The 24,760-nt window shown below is 57.2% G+C and overlaps 5 protein-coding genes across 5 annotated transcripts; 3 read left to right on the top strand and 2 right to left on the bottom strand.

Moving 5' to 3' along the window:
• Nucleotides 1–1,625: 1,625 nt before the first annotated feature.
• On the bottom strand, nt 1,626–3,423 carry B0T15DRAFT_482275 (casein kinase I isoform delta; the record flags this gene model as incomplete). The annotated part of the gene is made up of 7 exons (XM_062866089.1): nt 1,626–1,649; nt 1,899–2,215; nt 2,289–2,548; nt 2,630–2,766; nt 2,821–2,883; nt 3,034; nt 3,377–3,423. The coding sequence occupies 7 exons, from the start codon at nt 3,421–3,423 to the stop codon at nt 1,626–1,628; spliced, it is 849 nt and encodes a 282-aa protein (XP_062726955.1).
• Nucleotides 3,424–4,399: 976 nt separating this feature from the next.
• B0T15DRAFT_65369 (uncharacterized protein) lies at nt 4,400–8,033 on the top strand. Its single transcript, XM_062871153.1, has one exon. The coding sequence runs from the start codon at nt 4,628–4,630 to the stop codon at nt 7,703–7,705; it is 3,078 nt and encodes a 1,025-aa protein (XP_062726954.1). The 5' UTR covers nt 4,400–4,627; the 3' UTR covers nt 7,706–8,033.
• A 705-nt stretch (nt 8,034–8,738) lies between these two features.
• On the bottom strand, nt 8,739–13,169 carry B0T15DRAFT_385537 (uncharacterized protein; the record flags this gene model as incomplete). Its single annotated transcript, XM_062864284.1, has 5 exons — nt 8,739–11,659; nt 11,720–11,843; nt 11,903–12,555; nt 12,632–12,727; nt 12,839–13,169. 5 exons carry the CDS (start codon nt 13,167–13,169, stop codon nt 8,739–8,741), a joined length of 4,125 nt encoding a protein of 1,374 aa, XP_062726953.1.
• Nucleotides 13,170–16,240: 3,071 nt separating this feature from the next.
• B0T15DRAFT_489798 (uncharacterized protein) lies at nt 16,241–19,916 on the top strand (the record flags this gene model as incomplete). The annotated part of the gene is made up of 3 exons (XM_062866628.1): nt 16,241–16,340; nt 17,389–19,504; nt 19,589–19,916. 3 exons carry the CDS (start codon nt 16,241–16,243, stop codon nt 19,914–19,916), a joined length of 2,544 nt encoding a protein of 847 aa, XP_062726952.1.
• Nucleotides 19,917–21,904: 1,988 nt separating this feature from the next.
• B0T15DRAFT_520676 (uncharacterized protein) lies at nt 21,905–24,321 on the top strand. Its single transcript, XM_062868519.1, has one exon. It carries the CDS (start codon nt 22,341–22,343, stop codon nt 24,015–24,017), a length of 1,677 nt encoding a protein of 558 aa, XP_062726951.1. The 5' UTR covers nt 21,905–22,340; the 3' UTR covers nt 24,018–24,321.
• Nucleotides 24,322–24,760: the final 439 nt, after the last annotated feature.

Here is a 24,760-nt window from a genome sequence, read left to right as displayed (position 1 = left end):
CCAATAAGGAGGCACCGCCTGAAGCAGAAATCACGATTGCTAAGCAATCTAAAGAGTTGGCTAGTAATAACTTTATAGATTATAAGGAATATGCCGGATTATAAGCTATCGGCACTAAGAACTACGCTATAGCCAAGGACGTCGAGGAGATGCTGGCTCCTCCCCAGTACCTTTATATAGAGGACGAAGAGCCTAGCCAGGAGCCTACATCCCTTAGTAAGCCGGTTTTAAGCTTCACTACGAGCTTTACATCGAGCTTTACCGTATAGAGCCAAACCAGTTCGAAGCGGAACAGAGCTTCTAACAGTCCCCCGTCGAATTCCCGGCCACGCAAGAAGCAGGATCCAGCCAAGAAGCACGACTCGGCCAAGAAGCGGACACGCTATAGTACGCCTCTACGAGTGGCTAGGTCTTCCACGCAGGGCTCGACATCTTCAGGATCTGCTGTACCTCTAGGGGCCCCGGCTGAAGAGTACTGGTCCTGGAGTGACGAATATCAAATGTGGTACTATATGAACGAGGACGGGAGTTGCATCTGGGACGATGGGGAGTAGTATTACCGTCAAGGGCTTGTTGTGTCCACGGACTCGGATGGGCGTTCCCGGTGTATGTTTAGTGTTGTTGCTTTCCCGTATGGCATCTCTGTAATGTTTACCGCCCTGGCGGACGTTTGCATTGGCTTTTTCGCATTCATTGGCACTAGTATATACGATGTGCTATGGTAGGCAACCTACAGAGAACTGCTCCTCCATGAAAACCCTCGGCCTACAACGCCTCCCATAGTCAGCTATATCCGCGAATCACACTGACATTTGTCTCGAGAAGGCTGAGGTAGTTGTATTACTTGGCCGACTAGTACCCCATCTTCTCCCTCTCTTACCTGACTGTCGCCATCCACTTTTCTAAGCCACTAATAGCGGCTTCCGGAGACCGGAAATTCGATGCTAAATATAACACCACCTTAGCCGGGCTAAATTCCCTCTCCGGAATCTTTGCGACGAACTCTTCTGCGAGCGGGCCGGTAGCCTGACGTCATAACTCCACCAAAAGAGCAAAATCGAGACTGAGACTCTTGTGAGCGTCCAGACGCTCGGTTGAGCCAATGTCCAAGTACTTGTGCAGAAAGACGACGCTGAATCGCTTATGGACACTATGGTTCAGGATGAGTTACCGGATTGGACCGAAAATGACGGATTCACATCCAACTCCTTCAACTGACAGCTTGCGGTGTGAAGACTTGAAAGTGAGTTGTAGGCGTTCAGCCCATCGGAATAGAGATGGAATGTCCTCACGATGCCATTTGCTCAACGGCAATGTCTGCAGCAGGAGAGCGAGAGAGTGTGAAGCAGGAAGCGTGGCAGGCTTATCATCAGAGGTAGCGCCTGACTGTACACTCAATCTTGAGCTAATAGTGATGTTCACGAATTTTGTAGGCATCCCCTAGCAAGAGAATGAAAGCAATTTTATCGTTCTGTCCTGGCTTCCCCACTGGCGCCTAAACTGGAATAATGTCTGTCCAAATGAAACGCAAAACGCAAACCGGTTGAAAAGGCACTCTGTCATGGAAGGCATGATTGGTAGAGGGCATGACGGCTTGCGGGGAGTTTGCCGCTAAAAAGGGACACTCACTGAGCAAGATGCATCAATACCTATCGCTAATTGGACATCGGGTTACTAACATCGTGAATGATCGAGGCAACATGTTCCAAACTATCATTTGGACAATACATCTCCTACTACTCACGCTCTTGTGCTATCCCGGCCCTCCCTGCGTAGACCTTTCATCGGCCTCGTATGGATTTGGGGTTCCCGACCTCTCCGCGTAGGTGTTTCCTATGCCTCTAGAGTTTTGGGGCCGGTCTTTATGGCTCTTGTATCGAAGGCACTATGGGACTAACTTTACTTTGCATCTCGTTAAACATCTTCTTCGTCCAGTCGAAGACGTTATCATATTTGAACTCCTTTGCTGCAAATAGACGACGGAAGAGTCGACGAAGATACGAGTAGTCCGGCCTATCCTCGAAACGCAGGCGTCGGGTATAGTTAATATACGTGGCGAATTCTTTGGGGAGGATGCCGTCGCAGAGCTCTTCGCCAGATAGGCGCTCCTTTATCTCTTTGATCCGCGCGTCCTTTTCTTCGCCCGTGGCCGCCTTTAGGCCTTGCCATGGTAGCGAGCCGTAGGCAAAATATACAAAGACGTATCCCAGAGACTCTAGGTCGTCCCCCTACGACTGCTCTGCCCGCGCTTTAGTAGACGAACAAACGGATCGCGATTAGGTACCTACCGCGGCCGTTATGATTATTAATGCTTGCGTACCGTATGGTACCGCCTAATAGGAGGCCTTCTACGTCCTTGTAACGCTCGGCATCGGCAGATTCCTTGGCCAGGCCAAAATCAATCGTGTATAGAGTGTTTCCCTGCTTGTCGATTCCTATTAGGAAGTTGTCCGGCTTGATATCGCGGTGAAGGAAACCCTTTGAATGGATATATTCGATCCGAGAGATCGCCTGGTCGGCGATAAGGAGGATAGTCTTGAGCGAAAATCTTCGGCCGCAGTAGTTGAATAAATCCTCGAGCGACGGGACGAGGGCATCGAGAACGAGCACGTAGAAATCGCACTCCTACCCATACCAGTGCACCCGCGGGATCCCAACTCCACCCGATAGCGCGTTATATATATCCTTCTCGCCTCGGAGCACCTCGGGGTTATCTCGAACATATATAAGCTTTATGGCAACCTCCTCGCCCAATTGGATCGGTCCCTACCCAGTTAGCGACGACCAGGGCAGCGAGGGACAGCACGTACCAGAATAGACAAGGCCAAAGCCCCCCGCCCCGATCTTGCGGTCAAGGCGGTACCGGTCGGCGATGACAATGTCCTCAAGGGTATGTGAGCAGTGTCCCCTTCGATACAGCGGATGGCGATCTGTACCTTCATTTGTGAGCTGGCAGGTAAAGCGGCAAAGTGGAAGCTAGCACCCAGAAATCATCTCATCTGTACCAAGACGGATTGGGGCGGGCGGGACTACCCTGGTGGACGTCCAACAGCACCGCTGCAATGCGCCCGCTGGTGGCACGGGGAATTGCGGCAAACCAGAGAAGCGGCCCCGCCTCGTTTGCTAGCATCGCGAATTCCTGGCACAGATCTCTCACCTAACACTATCTTTTGCTCAGCAAGGGAACAGCGGATCTTGTCCTTTGCCAGTTTGCTACAACCCAGCACCGTTCGCACACTGCTTGTGTCAAAGAGGCTGTCTCGACCGTGTTCAAGCTAACGACCGAGCTCCTGCGCGAAACGGGTCACAGTTGGCTGATGCCTTCCACAGGTGCGCCGCGGTCGACGCGTCACATGAGAAGTCTCCTTCTACTTACTTTGTTCGGTGCAAATCTGCCAGACTACCCGCTGATACCCTCACCATGGTTCGACTATTTCAGTGCTCTCTCCTGCAGGTGATAACCGAGACCGCCAACGGCCGTTTCACCCGTTGTTTCACTCAGAAAAGCCACTGATGCCATCGGATCAGGAGCAGGCAGGAGAGCGTTTCCAGAATTTAATCTGGCAGGAGAATACCAAGAATCCTAGTTTGACCAGAAAGGAAACCCGCAGATCGAATGATGATCCGGATGGGGTGAGCGCAAGCCCGTGCATTTCCCAGAACGGCCAGATGCGCGGCTGCATCGACGGACCGAAGCTACAGATACACGGTACGGTACAACGCCATTGGGGCTCGGTTGCTGTCAGGGACCGGGATTTGTGATACGGCAGCATCGACATGCTCCCTTCGACCCGCAAGCAAAGCTACTTCATCTTCGCCGGTTCGCAGCTCGCCATGTCGGAGGGATGTGTGGGCTATCTTATTATTATTAGTGTCGACAGCGAACCGGGTCCAATCAATGGCGACAGCCGCCCGTGTAAGCGCCCGCTCGACATCTTGCACTACACCAGCCATTCTCATTGGCTGCAACCCACTCTAGCTACTCTGCTTGATCCGGACCTCATTCGCGCGCGCCTTACCTTCGCATGGCGCTCATCTTGGTTCAGTGCAGTGAGTTGGCGAAGCTGAGCCGAAGCTGATTCGCTCGTGGCCGCAGTATCGCCGTGGTGATGGATGCGGTGATGCTGCCCAACTCCCGCCGATACTTCCTCACTGAGCGGCCGTCCCTGCATACCACCCGCCCCCAGGCAGTTGTCATCCGTTGTTCGGACGCTACTGCCCGTCTGGCGTCACCTCTGCGCTTCGCCGAAGACCAGTCACACCATGTCTGCCCATGAGAGCGAGCGCACCTTGGCGCGAATCCAGGTTCTGCCGCTGTGTAGGCGCTCTAGTGGATATCACCTGAATTCCTCTCCCTGGTTGTGCTTTCGTTTGCCTGGTGTTATATTGCTTTCCGAGTCACCTGTTCGCGTGCCTGTTGGTTCCCTCTATCTTCCTTTCTTGCCCCCTGCTGCGCGGCTTAGCAGAATAGTGCTTCGTTGACCGAAGCCGGTCCTGTCGTTCCCATCTCTCCTAATCACCGTTACATTTTCCGGCGCAGGACGTCTTTCAGCTTACTTGCAGTGTCTATTTCTATGTATTGGCTACGCCATTTCCTGCGATATTGATCCTACAACTATAAACAGCCATGTCAGATCAACTACTGTTACCAAGAACCACGTTCCGGCCAGCCTCCCCGCCAGCCCGGAGGAGGCATGGTCGGACACTTAATCCCATAATGGAGGAACCCGAACAGACGGGAGACTCGTTCGTTGAGCGGAGGAAGAACAGGCGGTCGATCGAGAAGATCGAGCAGTGGCTCTCACCCATGAGCGATCATTTCCCCACGCCGAGAGGTCAACACTTCCTGGCTGCCCCGATCCTCCCCGCCACCCCGTCCTGCGTGCCGAGCGACTGCGAAGCCGACCTCGACAACGACGACGCCAGTTCCCAGGCTTCTTCATCAAACCCATCATTACAGTGGAATACCAGCCACAACCGAGACAGCATCATGACGGATGTAACTGAGTTTGACGACCTTTATGATGTTTCCGACGACGAACTTACACGACGGCAACGCCTTCAGACGAACGGGATCAATCGGCAAGGGAGTGCAAGGAGTCTTCGGAGGACGTCGAGGGCGTCCATTGAGCAGCGGAGATCCTTGGCTCGCCTGGTGATCCCGGAGGAGCCAGTGCTCGCGGCTGCGAAGAAGCTGATGTCACCAATTCCACCAACGCCGCCATCCGCAGTTGCTATGTCGCCTGCTGTCAAGTCATTTATGGAGCTGCGGCAGGCACAGGAGGTTCCCCGTGTGTCTGCGCCCCCGTCTCTGGACGGTAGTATCAACTCAGAAGAGATGGCTCAGATGTCTGCGCCTCCCACCCCCATGATTGGAGCCGAGGACAGCGAGGACGAGGAGTGGTCAGGAGTCAGGCTCCAACCGGGTGCCCTCGAAACCCTCCAGGCGCTCTCAGGCAGTGAATCTGGGTACGAGGAGGAGCCCGCACAGGTCATCGAGATCCCGCAAGAGATGACCGAGGCGAACCGACGGCCACCCAGGCTGATCACCGGAGCCCCCCTAGCCAGAGCCGTTTCCCACCGGCAATCTCTCGCGGGATTGACTAAGCTCGAGATCCCTTCCCCGGGAGGCTTCTTCTCCGAACTCTCGTCCGCGACCCGGCGCACGTGGAACGTGAGCACCCAGCCAGAGGAGGCCAACCCCCCTACTTCGACCACCGCTGAGAACTTTTACAAAATCCCCTGGAACCGGTCGACCAACGGGATCCCGCCGCCTCCGCCACGGCCGCTACATCTCGACGACATACCGTCGGCCATTGTCGAGCGTGTCATTGAGCTTCCCGTGAACGAGAAGGATGAAGATCTCCCGACGGCAATCCGGGTGGAGGAAACTCCTGTGCCCATCACCGCTCGCAAAGTTCCGCCAACCCCGAAGCATTCTGAGGCCCCGGCTTCTGAGACTGCAGTCGAGGAACCAACGTCTCCGGTCGATGTCAACGAGATAATCAATGAGTATGCTACTCAACAGGCCTCAAAGCGGGAGGAGAACGCGGTATCACACATGGACCGCACTCAGATGTGGTTGGCGGCTCAGCGGGCGTACCTCCAGGGAGTTGCGGGCTTCTCGGAGGATAGCGCGACCACGGAAGAGTCGGAGCCCGAGCTTGAAGCAGAAGACAAGGCCGAGGTGCAATCCAAGGATACTTCTCCTGAACCCGAAAGCGAGCTGCCCAAGAAGAAGGCTGTCCGGTTCTCCGAGGTTGTGCTCAAGCAGAACATACCTCGCTGCCTCCCCTCGAAGCTGCTCCGCCAGGAGTCGTCCTACTACCGCGCCTTCACCGACTACATTGTGAGGGCCTGTGCCAGTGATGTCTTCATCTGCCGTCACCCACGCTTCGAAGCGCTTCAAGCCCAGCGTGTCTCGCTCAGGGACGCCCACCGTAACCAGCTCCTTGGCAAGTTCCAGCTTTCGGTGGTGCCCCAGTCGGCCAAGAAACGCTTGAGCACCAACGTCGTCCGAGGCGACGACGAGATTGTCGACGACCCGGAGAAGCTCCGCGCCGACAAGGAGGCCGAGGCCCTTTTCCAGATGCGCATGGCCACCTGGCAGGTCGCCGCCACCAAGCTGCTAAACGGCGGTAAGCTCATCTCCGCGCCCGTTGCGAAGCGTCTCGCACGCCAGAGCTGTATGGCGCCCGGCCCAGACGGTGTCAGCCGTGACCGCGCACGCATTCTCGACCTGGCTGGCCAGGGTTCCTGCGACTGGGCATGGCATGCCGCGATCCAGTACCCCAACACCAAGATCTACACCGTCACCACCAAGGCCATGCGCCAGCTCAGCAACAGCAACATCCGCGGACCGCCCAACCACCGCCAAGTCGCCGTCAAGAGTCTCACCAAGCTGCCCTTCGGTGACGACCAGTTCGATCTTATCTCGGCCCGTGAACTGCACGCCGTTCTCAAACTCTTTGGCGAGCACGGCATGGACGAATGGGATGCTTGTCTCAAAGAATGCCTGCGCATACTCAAACCGGGCGGCTACCTCGAGTTCGGCTTGCTCGACGCAGACATCATGAACGCTGGCCCGCTTGGCAATGCAAAAGCGGTGGAGTTTCACTTTGCTCTGCAAACCCTTGGCTACGACCCGAACCCGACCCGGTCCTTCCTCTCACGTCTGAACAGAGCGGGGTTCGAGGAAATCCGGCGGGCGTGGTTGTCTCTGCCTGTGGGGCCCAAGCGTCCTCCGCGTCCTGCCGCTTCCGTCACTCCTGCCTCATCGAGAGATTCCACCTCAGCCGCATCGGTCAAGGAGCATCGCCTCGAGGCCATCGTGTCTGGTTCGTCAGAGAATGTTGCCGCCATCACAGGGGTGGCGGCCGGCTGGAGCTGGGAGAAATGGCTGCTTCGCGCAGAGATGGAGAAGGCCGCTGGCGAGCTGAGGCTGGCTGATACCGTCAACCCCGGCGAGGCCATGCACGAGGCGGGTAAGATGATTGCCGACGTGCACGCGGTCGTGGAGGAGGGCCGCGGGATGGGGTCTTGCTTCCGCATGTTGAAGGGCTATGCGCGGAAGCCTCGACCTCTGCCTTCTCCTCCCATGCCGACGCCGGCAGGATTACCTACCGCACTGGCGGAAGCGGATGGAGTGGACTTGGATCGGAGCGGGTCGATTCGGATTTGCTTGGATACTGAATCGCTTCATTGAAGCCACCGTACTTGGGCCGGGGGGTTAGACCGGTTACTGGCAAGAACTCGAACGAAATGAAGGATATTTTGGTGTCGTCTCTTCTCTTCTGATCACGATTTTCTACTGAGAATGACGTTTCCGGGGCTGCTATCCGTATCGCAACATGTCGCTGCTCGCATTGTGCAAAAGCATCCGAGCCATTAGATCATCGTGGAGTGTAATACATAGGTACTGATACCCACAACCTACTACTAAACCTTGTGTCCTGTGCCTTGCGAGCAAAGCAGTGAACAAGATATTGTACACAAGGTGAGGTACGGATACGGAGTACATAGGTACCTTTATGTATAAAACCTGGTTTGTATTCGAAGAGTGTCGAGATGAGCAACAAGTGCCGGCCACGACTTATATAGCGATAACAACTTTTTATTACTAGTACTGTCGGAAACACCTACGCCTCCCCACCGGTCTCAGCCCGACCAGAATCAACTCCCCACGAACAGCGCAAGCGATTGCGCACATCAGTCATCATGATCAGTCTACTACTAGTAAAGGTCACGAAAGCAGAAAGCCTCCCTACACCAAAACTCGTCCGAAATTGCCCGCCTTAGACTCCGATTTGACAGAGCCTCTCGCAGGCCGTAATAATAAGGTAATCATCATGAATGGAAACAATCAGTTAACAGTTTGAAGTAGAAAGTAAAAGAATGAACCAGGCGATACATGTCGCACAGGTAGCTGCTTGGTGCTCTTGACGGACCCGCCGGGGCGGAACTTGCTCGGCAGGGTTCGCGTCGCGTATGGGGTCACACTCGCCGTTGGCATGCATGGCGCGGGCGGTGTTGAGCGCGTTCCACCAGCTCGTCCAGCGGTTGACGTCCTGGGCGCGCTCCTCCTTTGAGATGCCGAAGTTGCCCTCGGGGAAGAGTAGCAGATCTTGGTAAGGCTGCAGTAGACTTGCCATGCGCGTTGGCCCGATGCTCTTTTATTGTTGGTTTTGTTGGGAGGATGTGGAGTACGAATAATAATCAAGCGATCAATGACACGAAACCTAGTCTGTGTCCATGACATCGGGCGCGGGCGAGCCAAGCGTAACCTCGGGGCGCAACATTTGGCGTGTTGTGTCGTTGGCCTCGATGCTTGATAGCGGCTGATCGGAGTATTGCGACAGAGGTACACTAGCGCTCTTGCACCTTTCCATTTCCATCGACTCCGCACTAGGAGGATTGGGGACCGCGACTTGGATCTCGGCCTGCGGTTCGGGCTCTGGCTCAGACTTACGGCCGGACAGGGGCTCTTGTTCGTGCTCGTGAGTGATGAACGTCTCTGAGGGCGAGGTTAGAGATGGCTCAGGCTGGTGCGGTGACTCAGATTGTCGGGCTGCTGGTTGCTGATCCTGTTGAGGGCTCGGCATCGGCTCCTGCTGCCCCTGCTGCTCGAAGAAGTTCTGCGCTTGGGTCGCAATGCGTTCGGCGTCCGCAGCCTCGCACCTTTCAACGCTGACATCCCGCTGCTCAGTGCGCGGCTGCGCGGCTTCTCGGGAGCTTAGAGCATCCAGATCCATACCAAGTTCCTTGCCTTTTTCCGTACTCGCAGTCGTCGGTGTCCTGCTGGCCGAACTCTTGCCCGTGCGGCCGCTGCCAGTGCCGCTGCCGGTGGTCTTCGGCGTCGACGGAACAATGACATTCAGTACGCAGTCGTCAAGGTGCTCATAGAACTCTTGCGCCGTGGCAAATTGGCTCTCGCAGATGCTGCACTTGGCTCCCCCGTCTCCAGTCCGCCCGGCGCCCGCGGTCAGGACCAGCTTCTTGCTGTTGGGCGGTGTCTGTTCGACGTGATGTACCGCCGTCAGGTGGCGCTTGAACACATCCGCACGGTTGAAAGCCTTCTCGTAAGGGGTTCCGACGCCTGGGCAGAAGGGGCACACCATGGTACCCTTGTAGTGTGTCAAGGCGTGTCTGTTCTTGTCGTATTTGCGAGCGAATCCCTTGATGTGATACTCACATGTCTCAATAGGACATTTTTCAGGGCGTTCCTCCATGTGCGTCAGCATGTGCGCTTGGAGGTCCTTGAAGACGCGGCCACAGTCAGGGTGGGGGCACCGGGTGCGAGCGCTGGAGGATGACGAGGCCAGTGCATACGGCTGCTCATCGCTTTTCAAAATCATTGCCGGTGCCACGAAGGGGTTTTGGATGGGATGCTTGACGACCGGCCGCGGGTCGGCCGGATGGACGCGGTCGAGCGAAGGTGCTATCAATGGCGGGCCGTGTGCTTGCGGAGGCGCAAGAGGGGCCGGTGCAAGACGCGGGACATCCATGGTAGGCGAGCGCCGGTGGGGTGGCGAAACATACTCGTGGGCTGCCTTGTAGTCGTGCGCTTCATCTTCGCCGCTGGATCCGTCGTCGTGGTCTTGCGTGTCGTGCGATTGCCGCACCTCGCGCATCCACTCCTTGAGGACTGTCATAGGAGGCCAGTCCCCGCTCGCCTTGCCCCCGCGGTGAGGGTTGAAATGGGCTCTCCTGAGGTGAGCAGCCGCGTTATAATACGCCCCATAGCGCTTCTCGTTGACGCAGGCCTTGCATTTGGAAAGCGGTATCTCGGGTTGCAGCGAGCCGGGCGAGTCTGACGGCTGTCTGCAAACCCATCTCTTAACTAATGTGGCATGCTTCGCGTCGTTATGCCTCCTCAACTCATGCTCGCCTCGAAAGCCTTCCGGATACTCGTTGCATTTCGCGCAATAGACCCTCCGGAGGGGCGGGCGCTGATACGGGGCTCGCATTCTGGCCGTAGGAACCGGTGATGTGAGTACCTTTCCAGCCTGGCGCACGAACGTCGGGCTCTCAGCAACCGTGTGTCGTCGGCCAGGATCCATCGTCTGCGGAGACGCGAGCATCCGCTCAGGTTCTCCTCTAAAAAGATATATGTCTCTGTCCGTCTGGCTGGGGACGCTAGGATTCCAGGTCGTGATGAGCGGCCGCATAGCCGGCAGAGGCTTCCTCCCTTCTTCGGGCTTGCTGATAGGCGGCAGGACAAAGGATCCCTGTCCCGTCGGCGACCGCTGCTTGATAAACCCGTGATAGAAGCCAGTGTCCATCTCACCCGTCCCAAGCGACATAAGAAAGTCCTTGATATCATGCTGCCCCCACGTGCTCCTGCCCAAGAATACTCCAACTTCCACGAGGAGTTTGTAGTCATCATGGCCGACACCCATCACGTGGGGGTCGAAGGACATCGGCGCGTACGATGCAAAAACACTAACGAGTGCTTTGTAGACGGCGTGCATCGCAGCTACGCCTGTCTGGGGTGGCGAGGCGGAACGGGCGTACGTCACCCTGTCCACCAGGATCGTCTTCACGGCGCTGAAGATGCACAAGGAGAGAAAGACAGCCAGCCAATTTTTGGGGTCGGGTGGACCGGGCCTCGCCATGTGGCCGTCAAACGACTGAAGAAACTGGACCATGCAGTTATAGAGCAGACGGAACCTTCCATGCGAGTCAGCATCGTCAAAAACGACGTGTGAGATCGAACTGCTTGGCTCGCAACGGATCACCGGATCGGGCTGTTGAAGGTCGTAAAAGAGCGTTTCTCGGAGCAAAAGCTTGGCGCAGTACAATACTGGATACTGGGATCGCTCAAACTCTCGATCTGCAGAGAGCTCCCTACTCAGCCTGAGAAGATGCCAGAAGCTGTGCATGGCATCGCTCATGTTCCAACTTGCCGCGAGGACGTTGAGAATCGGGGGCGGCCTCTCCATGGCCTCCTTGCGAAAGGACGCTTGGGTTGGGTTGTGCAGCGGCAACTTAGCAAGGTCTTCGGTCCACCAGAAGCCATCGTCGAAATCCAGACTAGCCATGACCATTCCTGCGATCTCCGGCGCGATCACAAAAGACCTCTCCAAGAATTCGTTCATGTTGCGACGGACGGCGAGAGGGGACGTCAGGGGTGTCTGGCCCTGTTTGGGGCGGACGAGGACTGGAGGTTGCTTCAGCACACTGACCCATCCATTCCCAAGCAAGAGGAGGGCAGTCCTACCTGGAAGCATGATATCGGCAAAGCTAGGAAGCGAGCCTCGATGGCAGCCGATGGCCTTCCAAAACTCATCGTCGGCAGAGCTTGCCGGATCGGAGCAGAGCCCACAGGGATCGTTTGAGTCGCACTAAGGGGGGTGTCAGCGTCAGCGGGGAAGACCCAGCCACATCCGAGACGCCCACTCACTGCTTTCTGCAATACTCTGCAACGCAAGCAACGCGAGTGATCTTGGTTATCCCGAAGAAGTTCACCGATGGATTCCAGCCGAGACTGTCCCGTACGGCTGCGCTTCAGGGGCGGTAGCAGGGGATCCACCTCGGAGTCCACCGAGCCCCGAGGGCCGGCCGGATATTCAGCTGCAAAGGAGTAACTCTTCAGCGAATCCCGGGAATCCTTCCCCTGACTGCCTGTCGCCACGGAAGCGAGTTGCAGAGCCCCGGCTGGCCGGGGGAGGTAGAGCGGCGAAGTCGTCGTTGTCTTAAGGTAATCGGCCCCATGGCTCCGGTTCGCGTGGTCAGCGAACAATACCGGCGAGGTGCCGCCGACGGACAGGCCCGAATCCCTCTTGCGGGGAATAACATGCTCGCTGGCGTGCTGATCCCGGTCGTCCCGATGGGGGTAGCCATAGATGTAGTGCATGCACCGGTCATCCCCGCACTTGTAGGAGTGATGGCTTCGGAAGCTCAAGGGCAAGCTATCCCTCAATCTGAATGCCCGGGTGACAGGGTCATACTGCGCGAGGTTCCTATCGAGCCAGGCAGCATACCCTTCAGGGGCTTGATCACGATGATAGTGGGACTTCAAGGTCTCAAGGAACCTGGGATCCTGGAGATTGATGCCTGATTCGCACGGGCGTATGGGTCAGTACTCAGTAACACACTCGTGCCGGGCCGTCAACGGCTAGCTCGGACGTACCTTGGTCAAGACAGGCCGTTTCGATGCACTCGCACTGATACTGTAACACTCTTGCCTCTTCTATCTCCGACAAAAGTGGGATGTTGCCGGATAATTCTACTCGTCAGGGGTCAGACAGTGTCGCAAGGAGCAGCGAGAATCTTCGACCCCGCCGAGCAGAGCGGAAGAGCAGCGGCGCAACACTAGCAGAAATCGAGGGAGACTCACTGTGGTCATCGGCGTATGCGCGCAGCACACGGAGTTTGTGGCGCAACATTTCGAGCTCCACCTTGATGTTGGGGCCATATTGCTGGGGGAGGAGGGCGGCAAGCCTTGCTTGGATCTCGGCTTGCTGGTCTAGCAATTGCCTGATGGTGGAGTCCCGGGCCGCGTCGACCTGCTGATGCGGAGGAAGTGCCGGGACCGGAGGGGCGCCGGGGCCGCCGGGATTTAGCATGGGGCCTGGGGGTGCCGCCACCGAGCCGCGATCCGCCCGGGAGGATGCCGGTATGGGAGGCGGCAGCGGGAGGGCCGGCGGCGCAACATTTTCGGCCGCCATGGCGTGCGGTGTCTGCGGTGACAGGGAGGCGGAGCGCTAGGGAAAGAACGCAGCCCGAGGTTGCGGACAGGCACGGCACGGCAGAGCGACGGCAAGGAATTCAACGGCCGGCTTGACCTAATCGGTATAGCGACGGAAGGGTTTGTTTCTCGGCGGCCTGGCTGTGCTGTGCTCGCTCTCGGGGCTCGCGGCGGTGGCGGACGCGGACGCGGACGCGGCGGCTTGCTCGTCCCACCAACCAAACCCCGAGCGGATTCTTCGCGCATCAACGACAAGGAATTTCTCGGGCCAGCAGGCGCAACATGGTAGGAATCTCTCTGGCGTGGGTCCAATGTTGCTGCTGAAATGCATCACAAGGCCATAGTGCGCGGCTGCGCGGGGCGCATTGGGGCTTGCGCTGAGAGCTAGATTAGGCGCTTCTGGAATTGGCTTTGGAGCTCTCCGAGAGCCATAAAAAGTATGTCGTCCTAGGAATTTTTTTGGGGCTGCGGATTGCGTTTCTTTTGCTCGTTTTGGGGCAATTTATTACTAGACAGGCATTGACAAGCCAAAGCGTCGATTCAATCGGAGAAGTGGAGCAATCGGCGCAGCGAGCACAAGGCGAGGCGGCAGATTAATCATTAGGTGCCCGAGCGGCATGGACCTTCCATGTCAAGTCAAGCCTTTCCTTCCACCCACCGCCTAACCCTCTATCGCAGCGGGGCTTGTGACTGCCGTACCTGACTCAAGCCTCCCGCCAAGCGTAGTAGTATAGAGATCTGAGCCTTCCAAGTTTGTTCTCATAGCTGGATCCCTCAGATCTCACACATTCATCCCGAAGATAACCCGCGCGAGTCTCCTCTCCTCCGCAGTCGCGCATGGCGGCATGGGCGACGCTCTTTTGGCTGGCGAATTCGACTGGATGCTCAAGTGCTCCACATCGCTACAATGGCTCGGCGCTTTACCTGAATTGGCATAGCGCGCACGCTACTTGAAGCAGGCAGGTCTGGAAGACCGTTGAGAAGGTGGAACGTGGGTCGGCCTGGGTCAACGGGTGCGCTTTGACACGATCGACATCGTCATTCTCCGCCACGCCAAAACCCGTCGAAAGTGTGTGGGAATTTAACCAAGCAGGCCTTATTACCGCCTAACCTTCTTAAGCTGCCATCTCAGCGCTGCTAGCTATTGATCGCACGCGTCAGCTCTAATCGAGCTGTAGGCTGTGATGCAGTCACTGGCAGAGACAGCCATGCGGTATCTCTACCGACATGCGATCCTACCCTAGCGCCACACCCCCGCGATCTCTTCTTCCCCCGTTTGCTCTTTGATAGCATTTACCGGCTGGTGGAGTATTATATTCCCAGGTTGCCCGTCTGGAAGCCTTTTTATCCGATGTCTCCCTACGGGTTGACTAAGCCTAAGGCAACTTGGGAGTCCATAATGACGCTATGATCGGGACGGGTTTTGCTTTCATCGACCGTCCTCTCAGATCCCTCGGACTCTGCGTCTTCGCAACGGCGTAACATCGCGAGCGAAAGCTGTGATTGGGGGAAAGCCAGTGCAACCGCACCCCGGCCCTGTGCCATCAGCCTGGCGTTTGCAGCTCGCTGCAGCTCGGCATGCCCCTCCCCCCCGCTCGCTAGCTATCGACTGAGGTCTCCGCAACTTAATCCGCCGACAACATCGGAAGGCAGATACCTCCGGCCCGCCCCGGGGTGCCATCATGGCTCTCATCTTTGACGCAATCAAGGTGGCTTATTAACAACATCGCTATGAAGCCGCAGAAGAAACGACAGCGGCGGTCGGTTTCTGGGATATCTACGACGGGATCGAGTCGATCGACGGACGGCCATTATTAACGATTCTTGGGGCTGGCCGTGACTAAGGTAGCTACCCCTCCGCTCCACAGAGGGCTGCCGGGATAGTCGGCTTCGTCGCAATTAATGTGACGGGAGACTTGCAGCTGGTGTAACCCGTGACACCATCTTTGCGAATCAGTAACTAGCTGGCGAGTGAAAACCGGGACCACTATCGAAGACAAGAGCTAGCGGCAAGGAGGGCGCCGATGTGCTCCGACGGTCCAGCTTGGTACAGTACTGAAAAGATCCAGACGTGAGCAACATCACCACCTCTACATGGACAGTATACTGCATGTTGCATGCAGTTGCAGACGAGAGCCACGCACACACCCCGCGTTTCGATGAAACCTGGAGGCCTGTTGTCGAATAGTAGCCAGCAGCCACCCTCCATGACAAAACAGTCAGCTTTGGTGAGCTTATCAGCAGGTTCTCACGAGCGCGATCCTCACTGGTCGGATGAGCTACAGACTTGATAGCTTCATCAGTTTCCAGCCACACCAGCCAGACCATTTATGGTTACTGTGGTCCTGTAGGATAGGGAGTAATATGGCCTGGGCTGCCGAATCCAGTCCAGCCCAACGGCTCTAATAAGCGCCGCCACCGGGCGCCCTTACCAAGGCACACACGACAGCCCATCATCCGCTTTGGGACTAGAGCAGTTCGCCTTGGGCCTCAGCTCTGGTCAGCTGGTTCGCCTTGTCCTTTTCGTTATCGTAAACGATATTTGCTAGTTTGTCCGGCTCTACCTAGTAGTAGAAGATGAGGGTACATGACGCTTAGCAGGTGAGGAGGCCTCGTCTCTGGCCCCCATAAGGACCACTAATAGTGACTGTATTATCGAGGATCAAGAGTGAACGAGGCCTAGATTCCGTCTTGCTTTTCGCTTGCCAAACACCTTAACCCGCGGGAGCCTAGTTCTCCCCTCAGCTTTGTGCCATGGAGCTGGAGACGTCCGTGGGAGGTGCTGTGATGTCACTAGCCCAACACTCGGCAAGGTACCATATCACAGCGCCTCAGCCCTGGCGGTTAGACTACGGGCAATTCCGAGCATACGTCGGTGATGATCTCACTCCCGCGCTACGGGGGGATAAAACATAGCTATATAGGTAGGGGGCGCGCAACCTGGGGCAAACTGTTGTCAGTCGACTTTCATCTAACCAGCGCCCGAAGCCCCCACAATCTGACCTCTTTGATTATATTAAACCATCGCCTAAGCAGCAGAGCACCCCAACGATGTCATCCCCGATTCATCTTTCCGACTTCCGGACCGAGCTGTTAGTGCTCAGCCCCATCCTCCTCCTCCTCCTCTGCGCGATTATCACGTCCATCAGGGGTAAGCATCGCAGGAAGACAAACCCGACACCGTAGGGTTAACCCGGGCCCTACTAACACACCCCATCACCCTCGCAGAGACCCTCGTCCCATCCACAACCGTTACGTCGCCGTCGTCGCCGTCGTCGTCGACAAGAACACGCATAACCAACAAGCCCATTCCGCTCCCAGCCCCTGATCAGCACGGCCCGGCCTCGCCTTCTCCAGCTGTCTTCCCCTGTCACGCGTCTCTACCAGGTCTCGCTCGGCGCGCCAGCGCCCCGGTGTCTTCTGTGGCTGACCCGGTGCTGGGGCGGAAAGGGTCGTCGACATGTGGAAGGTGGTCGGATGACGCGGGCTCCGAGAGAGGCTCTATCTGCTCCAGCGCGTCGTCGTGCTCCATGGAGGCGATGCTTGCTGGCGTTGGAGGGCAGTTCCAGTGGAGCTGAACATGGTGTACTGAGAGGAAGAGAGAGAGGAGGGAAGAGAGAGAGGAGGGAAGGGAGGGAAGGAGAGGAAGATGGAGGAAGAGGAAGAGGGTTGGTTGGTGGGAGGAAGGGCGCGGGGGTGGCAACTTTGTTGAGGATATTGGATCGGTCTGGATGGGCACGACTCTTTAAAAATGACGCGTCGAGTTCGTCATAGACGCGGTACCTATGAGATTTGGCACAGACTACCTTACCAGGTAGTCGGCTAGAAGACTGGTTAACACATCTCTCGAATAACACGCTTTCACTGCCTTTAGACCGCGTCCAGGGTAGCTAGTTGCGTGCCTCCCTTTCCTATCTCGACTGCTTTCCGAGGAGATGCCAACAGCGAGAAGAGGTCGTCTATCCAGGGCGACTCGCTTTCGAGAAATCGATCATGGAGTCATAACCGATCGGCCTCGCCTCGACCGGGATCACGCTAAACAGACTGTCAGAGGTTGAGCAGTTGATATAAATAGCTACCACCGCCCACACCACCGAGACCTACCTTACCTATGTCTACACGTATACTGGTGCCTCACTAGGTACTCTCAATTTACTACCCCCCCCCCCACCAAGGACATAGTATTGATAGTATTGTAGACGACACGTTGCCGGAACCGCTAGTCAGCATTTACCAGCAGTACAAGAAGGACACCAACTCGGTGGCCTCTCGGCTCGCATCCACGGCCAAGGCATGTGGATACCCGGCTAGCCTCTTGTCGTCGGGATCCTGGGATGTGCAGGCGAAGGGCAACAAGGCCGGGAAGGGGAGGAAGGGCAGGAAGCAGCAAGCCGCCGGTGGCGGCAAATACATTGTCGCGCTCGCCGACTTTCGCCCCCTAGCCAACTTCATCGCCCGCTCCTCCAAGCTGAGACCCGTCTCGGTCCCGGACTCGTTCGTCACCACCATCGACCGTCTCATCGCCTTGCGGGCTAGTTTCCGCACGCACCTGGCCAAGCATGGAGCGGAGCCCGCCGCCGACGCGGATGCCAGGCACAGCCACTTCGTCGGCGTGCTCGAGGCCGTCCGCGATGCTCTCCGGCCCCGCATGTCCACTCCTCCTCCACGCTTCGACGGGGCGGATGACGGCCGAGCCAACCGGTTCTCCATACTGCCCGTGTACGAGCCCTCCGAGGCTTTCCTCAAGGCCCCGGCCATAGAGAGGCCGCAGCCCGTGCCCGACGACAAGACCGTCTACGAGGCCGAGCAGCAGGCGTCTCTCCAGGAGTCGCTGTTCGCAATGTCCATGATGATGGACGATCTCTGCCGCATCCGCTCCGTCATCAGCTGGATCTGGTCAAACTACGGGTCAGACGAGTTTGACCTCGCCGCGTGTGCCGTAGCAACCAACACGGCCACGGAGCTAGCCCATGGCATCATTGAAGATGTGGTCCCCGTCTTCAGGCGCCACGGCGGAACAAAGATGGTGTTGAACAAATACTTTCAGGCCTGCTGCCTGGCAAGCGGCCTCACCGTGGACCAATTCGACATGGATAGATTCGACGATTCGGGTTTCGACAGAGACGTGTACAGGATCGCCGACCGTGTCTACCTCGTCACATACCGCTTAGTGAAGGGTTTTCTCGACAAGCTCGGCCCACGTGAGCTCCCGCTGGCCCAGGAAGGCTTCTTTGGCAAGTACAGTGCCGCGAGGGATGCCGCCACCGAGACGGACCAGCAGTTGACCGACGAGGACACGACCCTGCTCATGGAGTTCTTCACCGAGCTGATGGTGGTGATTCGGCTTATCCCGAACTACCCTGTCGAGGACGAGCTGGTACGGGGGATGAGGGAGATGGACCAGGCGCGCCAGGTGCCCTTCCACCTTGTCTTTGCCGCCCAGATCTACCTTGACATACACCACACGCTCAGGGCCAAAGCCGCCTCGGGCGGCATGCGGATGGTGGTCGAGGCCACCATGATGCACTCGGAGCTCGACAAGCACCTTGAGTTCCACCAGGATCTCAAGATGGCCACATTGCCAGTAGAGAGCGACCACATGGTGGGCGAGTTGCACAATGTATTGGTCTCGGTCCTCCGGGACCCTGTCTACGAGGCCAAGGTGCGCGTCATGCCCGTGGCGGTCACCATGCGGCGGCACCGCATCCTGCAGCACTCGCCGGTGCTCGCCGGCCTGACGCTCTTCCAGCTGCGAATCTGCACGTACAAGGTGGGCATGTCCGTGGCCAACACCTGGCGCTCCATCCAGTCCGCCTACCACCTGTACCACGCCCTGCAGACGTGCGGGCTGCTGCGCGGGACCTGGACGGACATGGAGGTGGCGCACTCGCTGCTCGGCGACTCGGCCTTCTTCGTCGGCGACCCGCCGCGCTCATTCGACGATTCTCTTAAGAAGTTTTGCCTGCAAGTGGGCGTGACAGCTGCCGCGGTCGCCGACGCCAGGCAGCCGGGCGGATGGCTGCATGGTGGCGGCGTCAGGACGATGGTGTCGCGCGCCGGCCCGCGCGGATTCAGGGTCGACCGTCGCCTGCCCGTGTCGTCCATGTTTGCAGAGAGATACCTGGGCGAGTCGGCCCAGATGAGCTGGACGCGCCAGCAGCTTGACGACATACTCGCGCGCAGCGAGTGGGAGGTCGAGGAGGGTGTCGATGACCAGTCCGCCACCGAGTACTTGATGAAGCAGGTCGATGGCGCGGCCAAGGGCAGGGGGAAGGGCCAGGCCAAGGCACCGACATCGTCGTCGACCGTGCTGTCGTAGGAACGACTGATCAAGTCGCTGGTGATGGCGCTGCACGCCGAGAAGACCGAGATGACCTTCCCATTCCTAACGCTGCACAGGCAGTGCTGGCGGTTGCTGCGGGATGTCAGGGGCGCCTGCGACGCAGTGCTGCGTGCGCTGTACACGCCCGCGTACATCGAGCGGGAGGCGGAATTGTCGTTTGTGGTTGGCTACGCCTTCATGGCCGCCTGCGACACGCCCGCCGCCGATCTGCGCCTGCTCCGCTACGTCGCCGAGGCCTTCAACGGCTGGCTGGGCACTGGGGAGCCCACGGTGTCGCTGGAGTTGCTGAGAAAGATGGGTCACCATGTCAAGTTTGTCGAGGATGAGACTTCGGACGGGAAGAAGGAGAACCGAACTCGACGTAGTAGGGTAAAACGCCTGTAGCGCCCGCATGACCGCAGGTATGCAGCAAGTCAACCTTCTGGGCTCAGTCAGAAAAGGAGGGTGAAGGAAATGCTACTTGTAAGTTGTGGTGAGGGGCTGAACGCAGTTTTAGGAGGCCCAGCGAGTAACTACTTGTAGGGAACCATCTCTTCCAGACTACCTTCAGCTCCAACCATCATCAACAACCATCGACACTCAACATAGGGCCATCCCTTCGCGAAAAGAAGAGAAAGCTTCTTGGTCCTAATCGACTCTACTCTTGGAAGCAGTTCGACTCTCCTCGTGGAAGCATCTACAGGGGAAGCTTCCAGAGAGTGGGCGACCATCTCCAAAATCAAGGTTATTATTAAGGTGCTGGATGGTGTTTCCAAAGCCTGACCGGCTATGGTTTGCAATAGAGATCTAGGAAAATCGACAGATGTTGTACTAAAATGGATGACACATGCCGTGGTACAAGAAAGCACCTGGCACGAGGGTGCCGCAAAGTATGTTGCCGGATTAACCATAGGAAAGCGTCACAGCGATACGCTCAGTATTCCCTCAAACGGACGGCGGGACGATCTAGCAACTAGCTATGAGCAATCATGGGACACGGAGAAAAGAAGTCCGGAGATGCGGCGCTGGTTGCGAATGAATGTATTCGTGATGAAGGAAAGGAAGAGACAAGAAATGCTGGTCGCGAAGAAATTCTCGGAAGGACTTGGTCCCGCCATACACAGTATGCAGGGGCCTACTTCACACCCTTTACACTGTACGTATTCTTCACGCAGGAGCGAGAAGCGCAGCCGGCTGACAGGTGAAGTGGGTCACCGTGGGGTTACGGTTCCGTCGGCTTCATCAGTTTCATTCACTTCTTCTGACCGGGCACGAGCAGAGTTGCGTTCCAGTTCGAAGTCCCGGAGACCCTTCATCTGGCCAACAAGCCAAACGATCCTAATGACTGATGCACGTCGGACACATTCCTGTACTACTACCACTGACTACTGTAGGCTGCCCTGTCAGTTCCATGACAAGCCGGCACATGCCGCACCTCTCAGCCCGACAATGAGACACCCTCTGACGTCGACTGTACGACGGGACGTTCAACTGCGGCGCGGAGCGGCTAACCGCACGGGATACGCAGTCGACTGAGAAGTGATCATGTGTGCCTCGGGATACTCACCTCCCCACCCAGGCGCTGCCATTACTCTTGAAACACACTGGCCGAATTGCAGTCTCCCTCTGCGATGTGGTCAACACGTGGGGAGGATGTCCAAAAGACATTGGCCCTTGTGTCCCCATCAGCCTCACAGCGTGGGATGCACCGATTCTTATGGAAATAGGCCATACGACACAGCCATTGGATGTCTTGAGGGTCTTTGGTACAAAACCCCAGCCAGAAGTGCCGGATGAAGCTACCCTGTAGGACAGCAAGGTTCTCGGCCGTCCACATGGCGGGCAGCCTTGAGGACCTTCACTTTTGTTTAAATACTCAGTGATACTTAAGTACATAAGACCGGCTTTGCACGCTCACCCTACACACCATAACTGCGGCGATCTTATGATCGACATCACACGCAGCGGGCGTCCTTGGCCAACAGAGCTGGGCAGCAAAAACAGGCGTACAGGAACGGCGTCATCTTGAAAGGTGCCGCTCCCTTGGCCACCCGCTCCCACGACCAAACCTGGAACCCCTCGACAAACAAAAAGCCCGGGGAGTGCCCAGCATCAAAGCACCCGAACCCACTTTCGATTCCATTCCGTTCGAAAAGACAGCCATGGCAATCTAAGGACGTAGTCAGCGCTGAACCACTGCCTCCGAGGGCAGGGTATAGTTCGCTTCTTTTACTTCTCCTGTCGCCTCAAGTTCATTTCGCTCTGGCAGTCTGCATGAAGGTTCTCGCACGCGGTTTGGCCGTGGCACTGCTGTGCCATGGCGTCATTGCCGGGCCGCCGGGTGTCCCGTCAGAGCACGCGCCCACTGTACGCTCTGCCCCGCGAAAGCTGCACGGCAGGTTCCTGCATATCACCGGTCTGTTGTGCCCCCCCGTCGCCCAATCTTTCAAGGCTTGGCAGCTTCAACATCTGTGTAGGCAAAATGGGAGAACTGACGTGAATACGCCGACAGACATCCACCCGGATGAATTCTACAAGGTGCACTCCTCGACCGACGAAGATGGTGCCTGCCACCGGGGCAAGGGCCCCGCGGGCCCCTACGGCGCCGAAACGACAGATTGCGACAGTCCTTTCTCCCTCGTGAATGCGACCTTTGACTGGATTGCCGCGAATCTCAAGGACACGATCGATTTCGTCATCTGGACCGGCGACAGTGCCCGCCATGATCGCGACGAGAACCTGCCGCGCAGTGCGGATCAGGTGCTGGGCACCAACACTTGGATCGCCGACAAGTTCGCGCAGCTGCTCGCCGACGAGGACGGAACGGGAATGACCATCCCCGTCGTGCCTAACTTCGGGAACAACGATATCCTCCCGCACAACATCCTGCTCCCGGGACCCAACAAGTGGTTCCAGACCTACTTGCACGTCTGGCGCCGCTTCGTCCCCGAGGAGCAGCGCCACAGCTTCGAGTTTGGCGGCTGGTTCCACGTCGAGGTCATCCCGAACAAGCTCGCCGTCTTTAGCCTTAATACGCTGTACTTCTTCGACCGCAACGCCGGTGTCGACGGCTGTGCGAACCCCGGGGAGCCGGGTTACAAGCAGATGGAATGGCTACGCGTGCAACTACAGTTCCTGCGTGAGCGCGGCATGAAGGCCATCCTGATAGGACACGTGCCCCCTGCCAGGACGGAGAGCAAGAAGTTGTGGGACGAGACGTGCTGGCAGAAGTACACGCTGTGGATGCACCAGTTCCGGGACGTTGTGGTGGTCGGCCTCTATGGCCACATGAATATCGACCACTTCCTCATCCACGATTCGGACGGGGTCGACATAGCAGCGCTCTCTGGGTCATCGCAGCGGGGTATTCGTCAGGCGATGGAGGACGATCTTTCGGTGCAGGGGGCGTCCGACTACCTTATGGAGCTGCGTCAGCATTGGGCCAAGCTGCCTCCGCCGCCCACGTTCAAAAGCAAGGCGGACGGCGTCAACGGAGATGGGAAAAGGAGGACAGGGAAGAAGCACAAGGACCCTTGGGGTGAGCGCTACCACCTCACTCTGGTTAGTCCCAGCATCGTGCCAAACTACTTCCCAACGCTGCGCGTTTTTGAATACAACATCACCGGCCTTGAACACGCCCCGGTTTGGAAGGACGCCCAGCAAGGCGGATCCCAAACTGCCGCAGAGATTGGATCCTCGCAGAAACATCTTGAACTCCGCCAGCTTTCCGTGGAATCCGAACTTCAAGTCGATCTCGATGATATCACCTCCGCCAAGAAGAGGGGGAGGAAGAAGAAGAAGAAGGAGAAGAAACCGAAAAAGAAACCTAAAAACCCGGTCCATGACCCAAATCTCAATGTCCCTTCACCGCCCGTGGAGGGCTCCCCGCCTGGCCCAGCCTACGCACCTCAACCGCTCACCCTCCTAGGGTATACCCAGTACTTCGCTAACCTGACGCACATCAACAACCTCAACCTCACCGATGTCCTCGTACGAAGCGACGATGCAGGGAAGGGGTGGTGGGACTGGTTGCTCCGTTGGAGGGAGGGCAAGCACGGCGGCAAAAAGCCGGCTTCGCCTCGGCCGCCGCAGCCGAGAGAGTTTGCTTTCGAGGTTGAGTATAGCACCTTCGAGGACAAGATCTACCGGCTGGGCGACTTGACCGTGAACAGCCTGGTCGGGCTGGCTGTGAGGATTGGAGAGCGCGTCGACAACGCTAAGACTAGGATGTCTGATGTTGTGGGCTGGGGAGGTGACGAGGTTGAGGGGTGCGCGGAGGAGATTGATGGTGAATGGGAGGAAACAGAGAGGGAAGAGCAAGAGGAGGATGAAGATGAGGGGAGCGATGAGGAGGTAGAGGCAGAAAAGAAGAAGAAGAAGGGAAAGAAAGGCAGGAAGGGCAGGAAAGGCAAGAAGAGAAGGAAACAAAACGAGACCTGGCTACATTTCCTGAAGCATGCATTTGTTGGGACACTAGAGGAGGAGGAACTGAGGAAGTTCGATTGAATAGGGCCTTTGACAGTTCGGCATCGGGCACTTCGGGCTGGATGGAGGAGTCAAGGCATGTTTTCTTCGCATATCTCAGGTAGTTCTGCATAAGGTCGGGAAGGACGGTCATGGCGTTGACATTCCGTTTGGGCATGGAGGGAACAGTCGTTCTCCAACAACTTGTATAGTAGGATACCATCCATGCACAATGAATGATGATACTGAAATGATTGTCGGCTGGGCACGCGATGGCGGTAACTACCTACCTAGTGGTTACCATAGAGGCCGGGTCTATTATATGAAAAATAATGCGTCGATAAGCAACCCCTGAAGCTTCCAGGTTATCCCTTATCTTATCGGGCTTCATTTCCCAACCGCGACGGGAGACTTGCTCCTTCTTCTCCTAGACAAACACCCAGTAGTGTCCATCTCCCAATTTCAAATTCAGAATCCCAATGCTCAAACCGCGCGAATGCCATCCTAAGCATTTCCACTCATGTTTCCCTCCCTCCGCCTCCCCAACCCCTACCTCCGCCGCCGCCTTCGCCGCCGCCGCATGGCGACCCTGCTCCTGCTCCTGGCCCTGCTCCTACTCTCCCTAGTATTCTTCCTGCTCCCATATATAGTCTACAAACCGCCCTCCTTCCTCATCCGCCTCCTCTCACACCGCTGGACCGACGTGCTCTTCCGCGTCTGGTTGCCGCGCGCCAAGCCGCTCGTGGCGCTGACCATCGACGACGCGCCGTCGGACCACACGCGCG

The sequence above is a fragment of the Chaetomium strumarium genome (assembly GCF_033439665.1).
Source record: "Chaetomium strumarium strain CBS 333.67 chromosome Unknown B0T15scaffold_1, whole genome shotgun sequence".
Lineage (NCBI taxonomy): Eukaryota > Fungi > Ascomycota > Sordariomycetes > Sordariales > Chaetomiaceae > Chaetomium > Chaetomium strumarium.
This window is presented reverse-complemented; position numbering and strand designations above follow the sequence as displayed.

What these genes read in the sequence shown, in the direction of transcription:
- B0T15DRAFT_65369 (XM_062871153.1), top strand. Translation starts at nt 4,628, where the DNA reads ATGTCAGATCAACTACTGTTACCAAGAACCACGTTCCGGCCAGCCTCC.
- B0T15DRAFT_520676 (XM_062868519.1), top strand. Translation starts at nt 22,341, where the DNA reads ATGACCATCCCCGTCGTGCCTAACTTCGGGAACAACGATATCCTCCCG.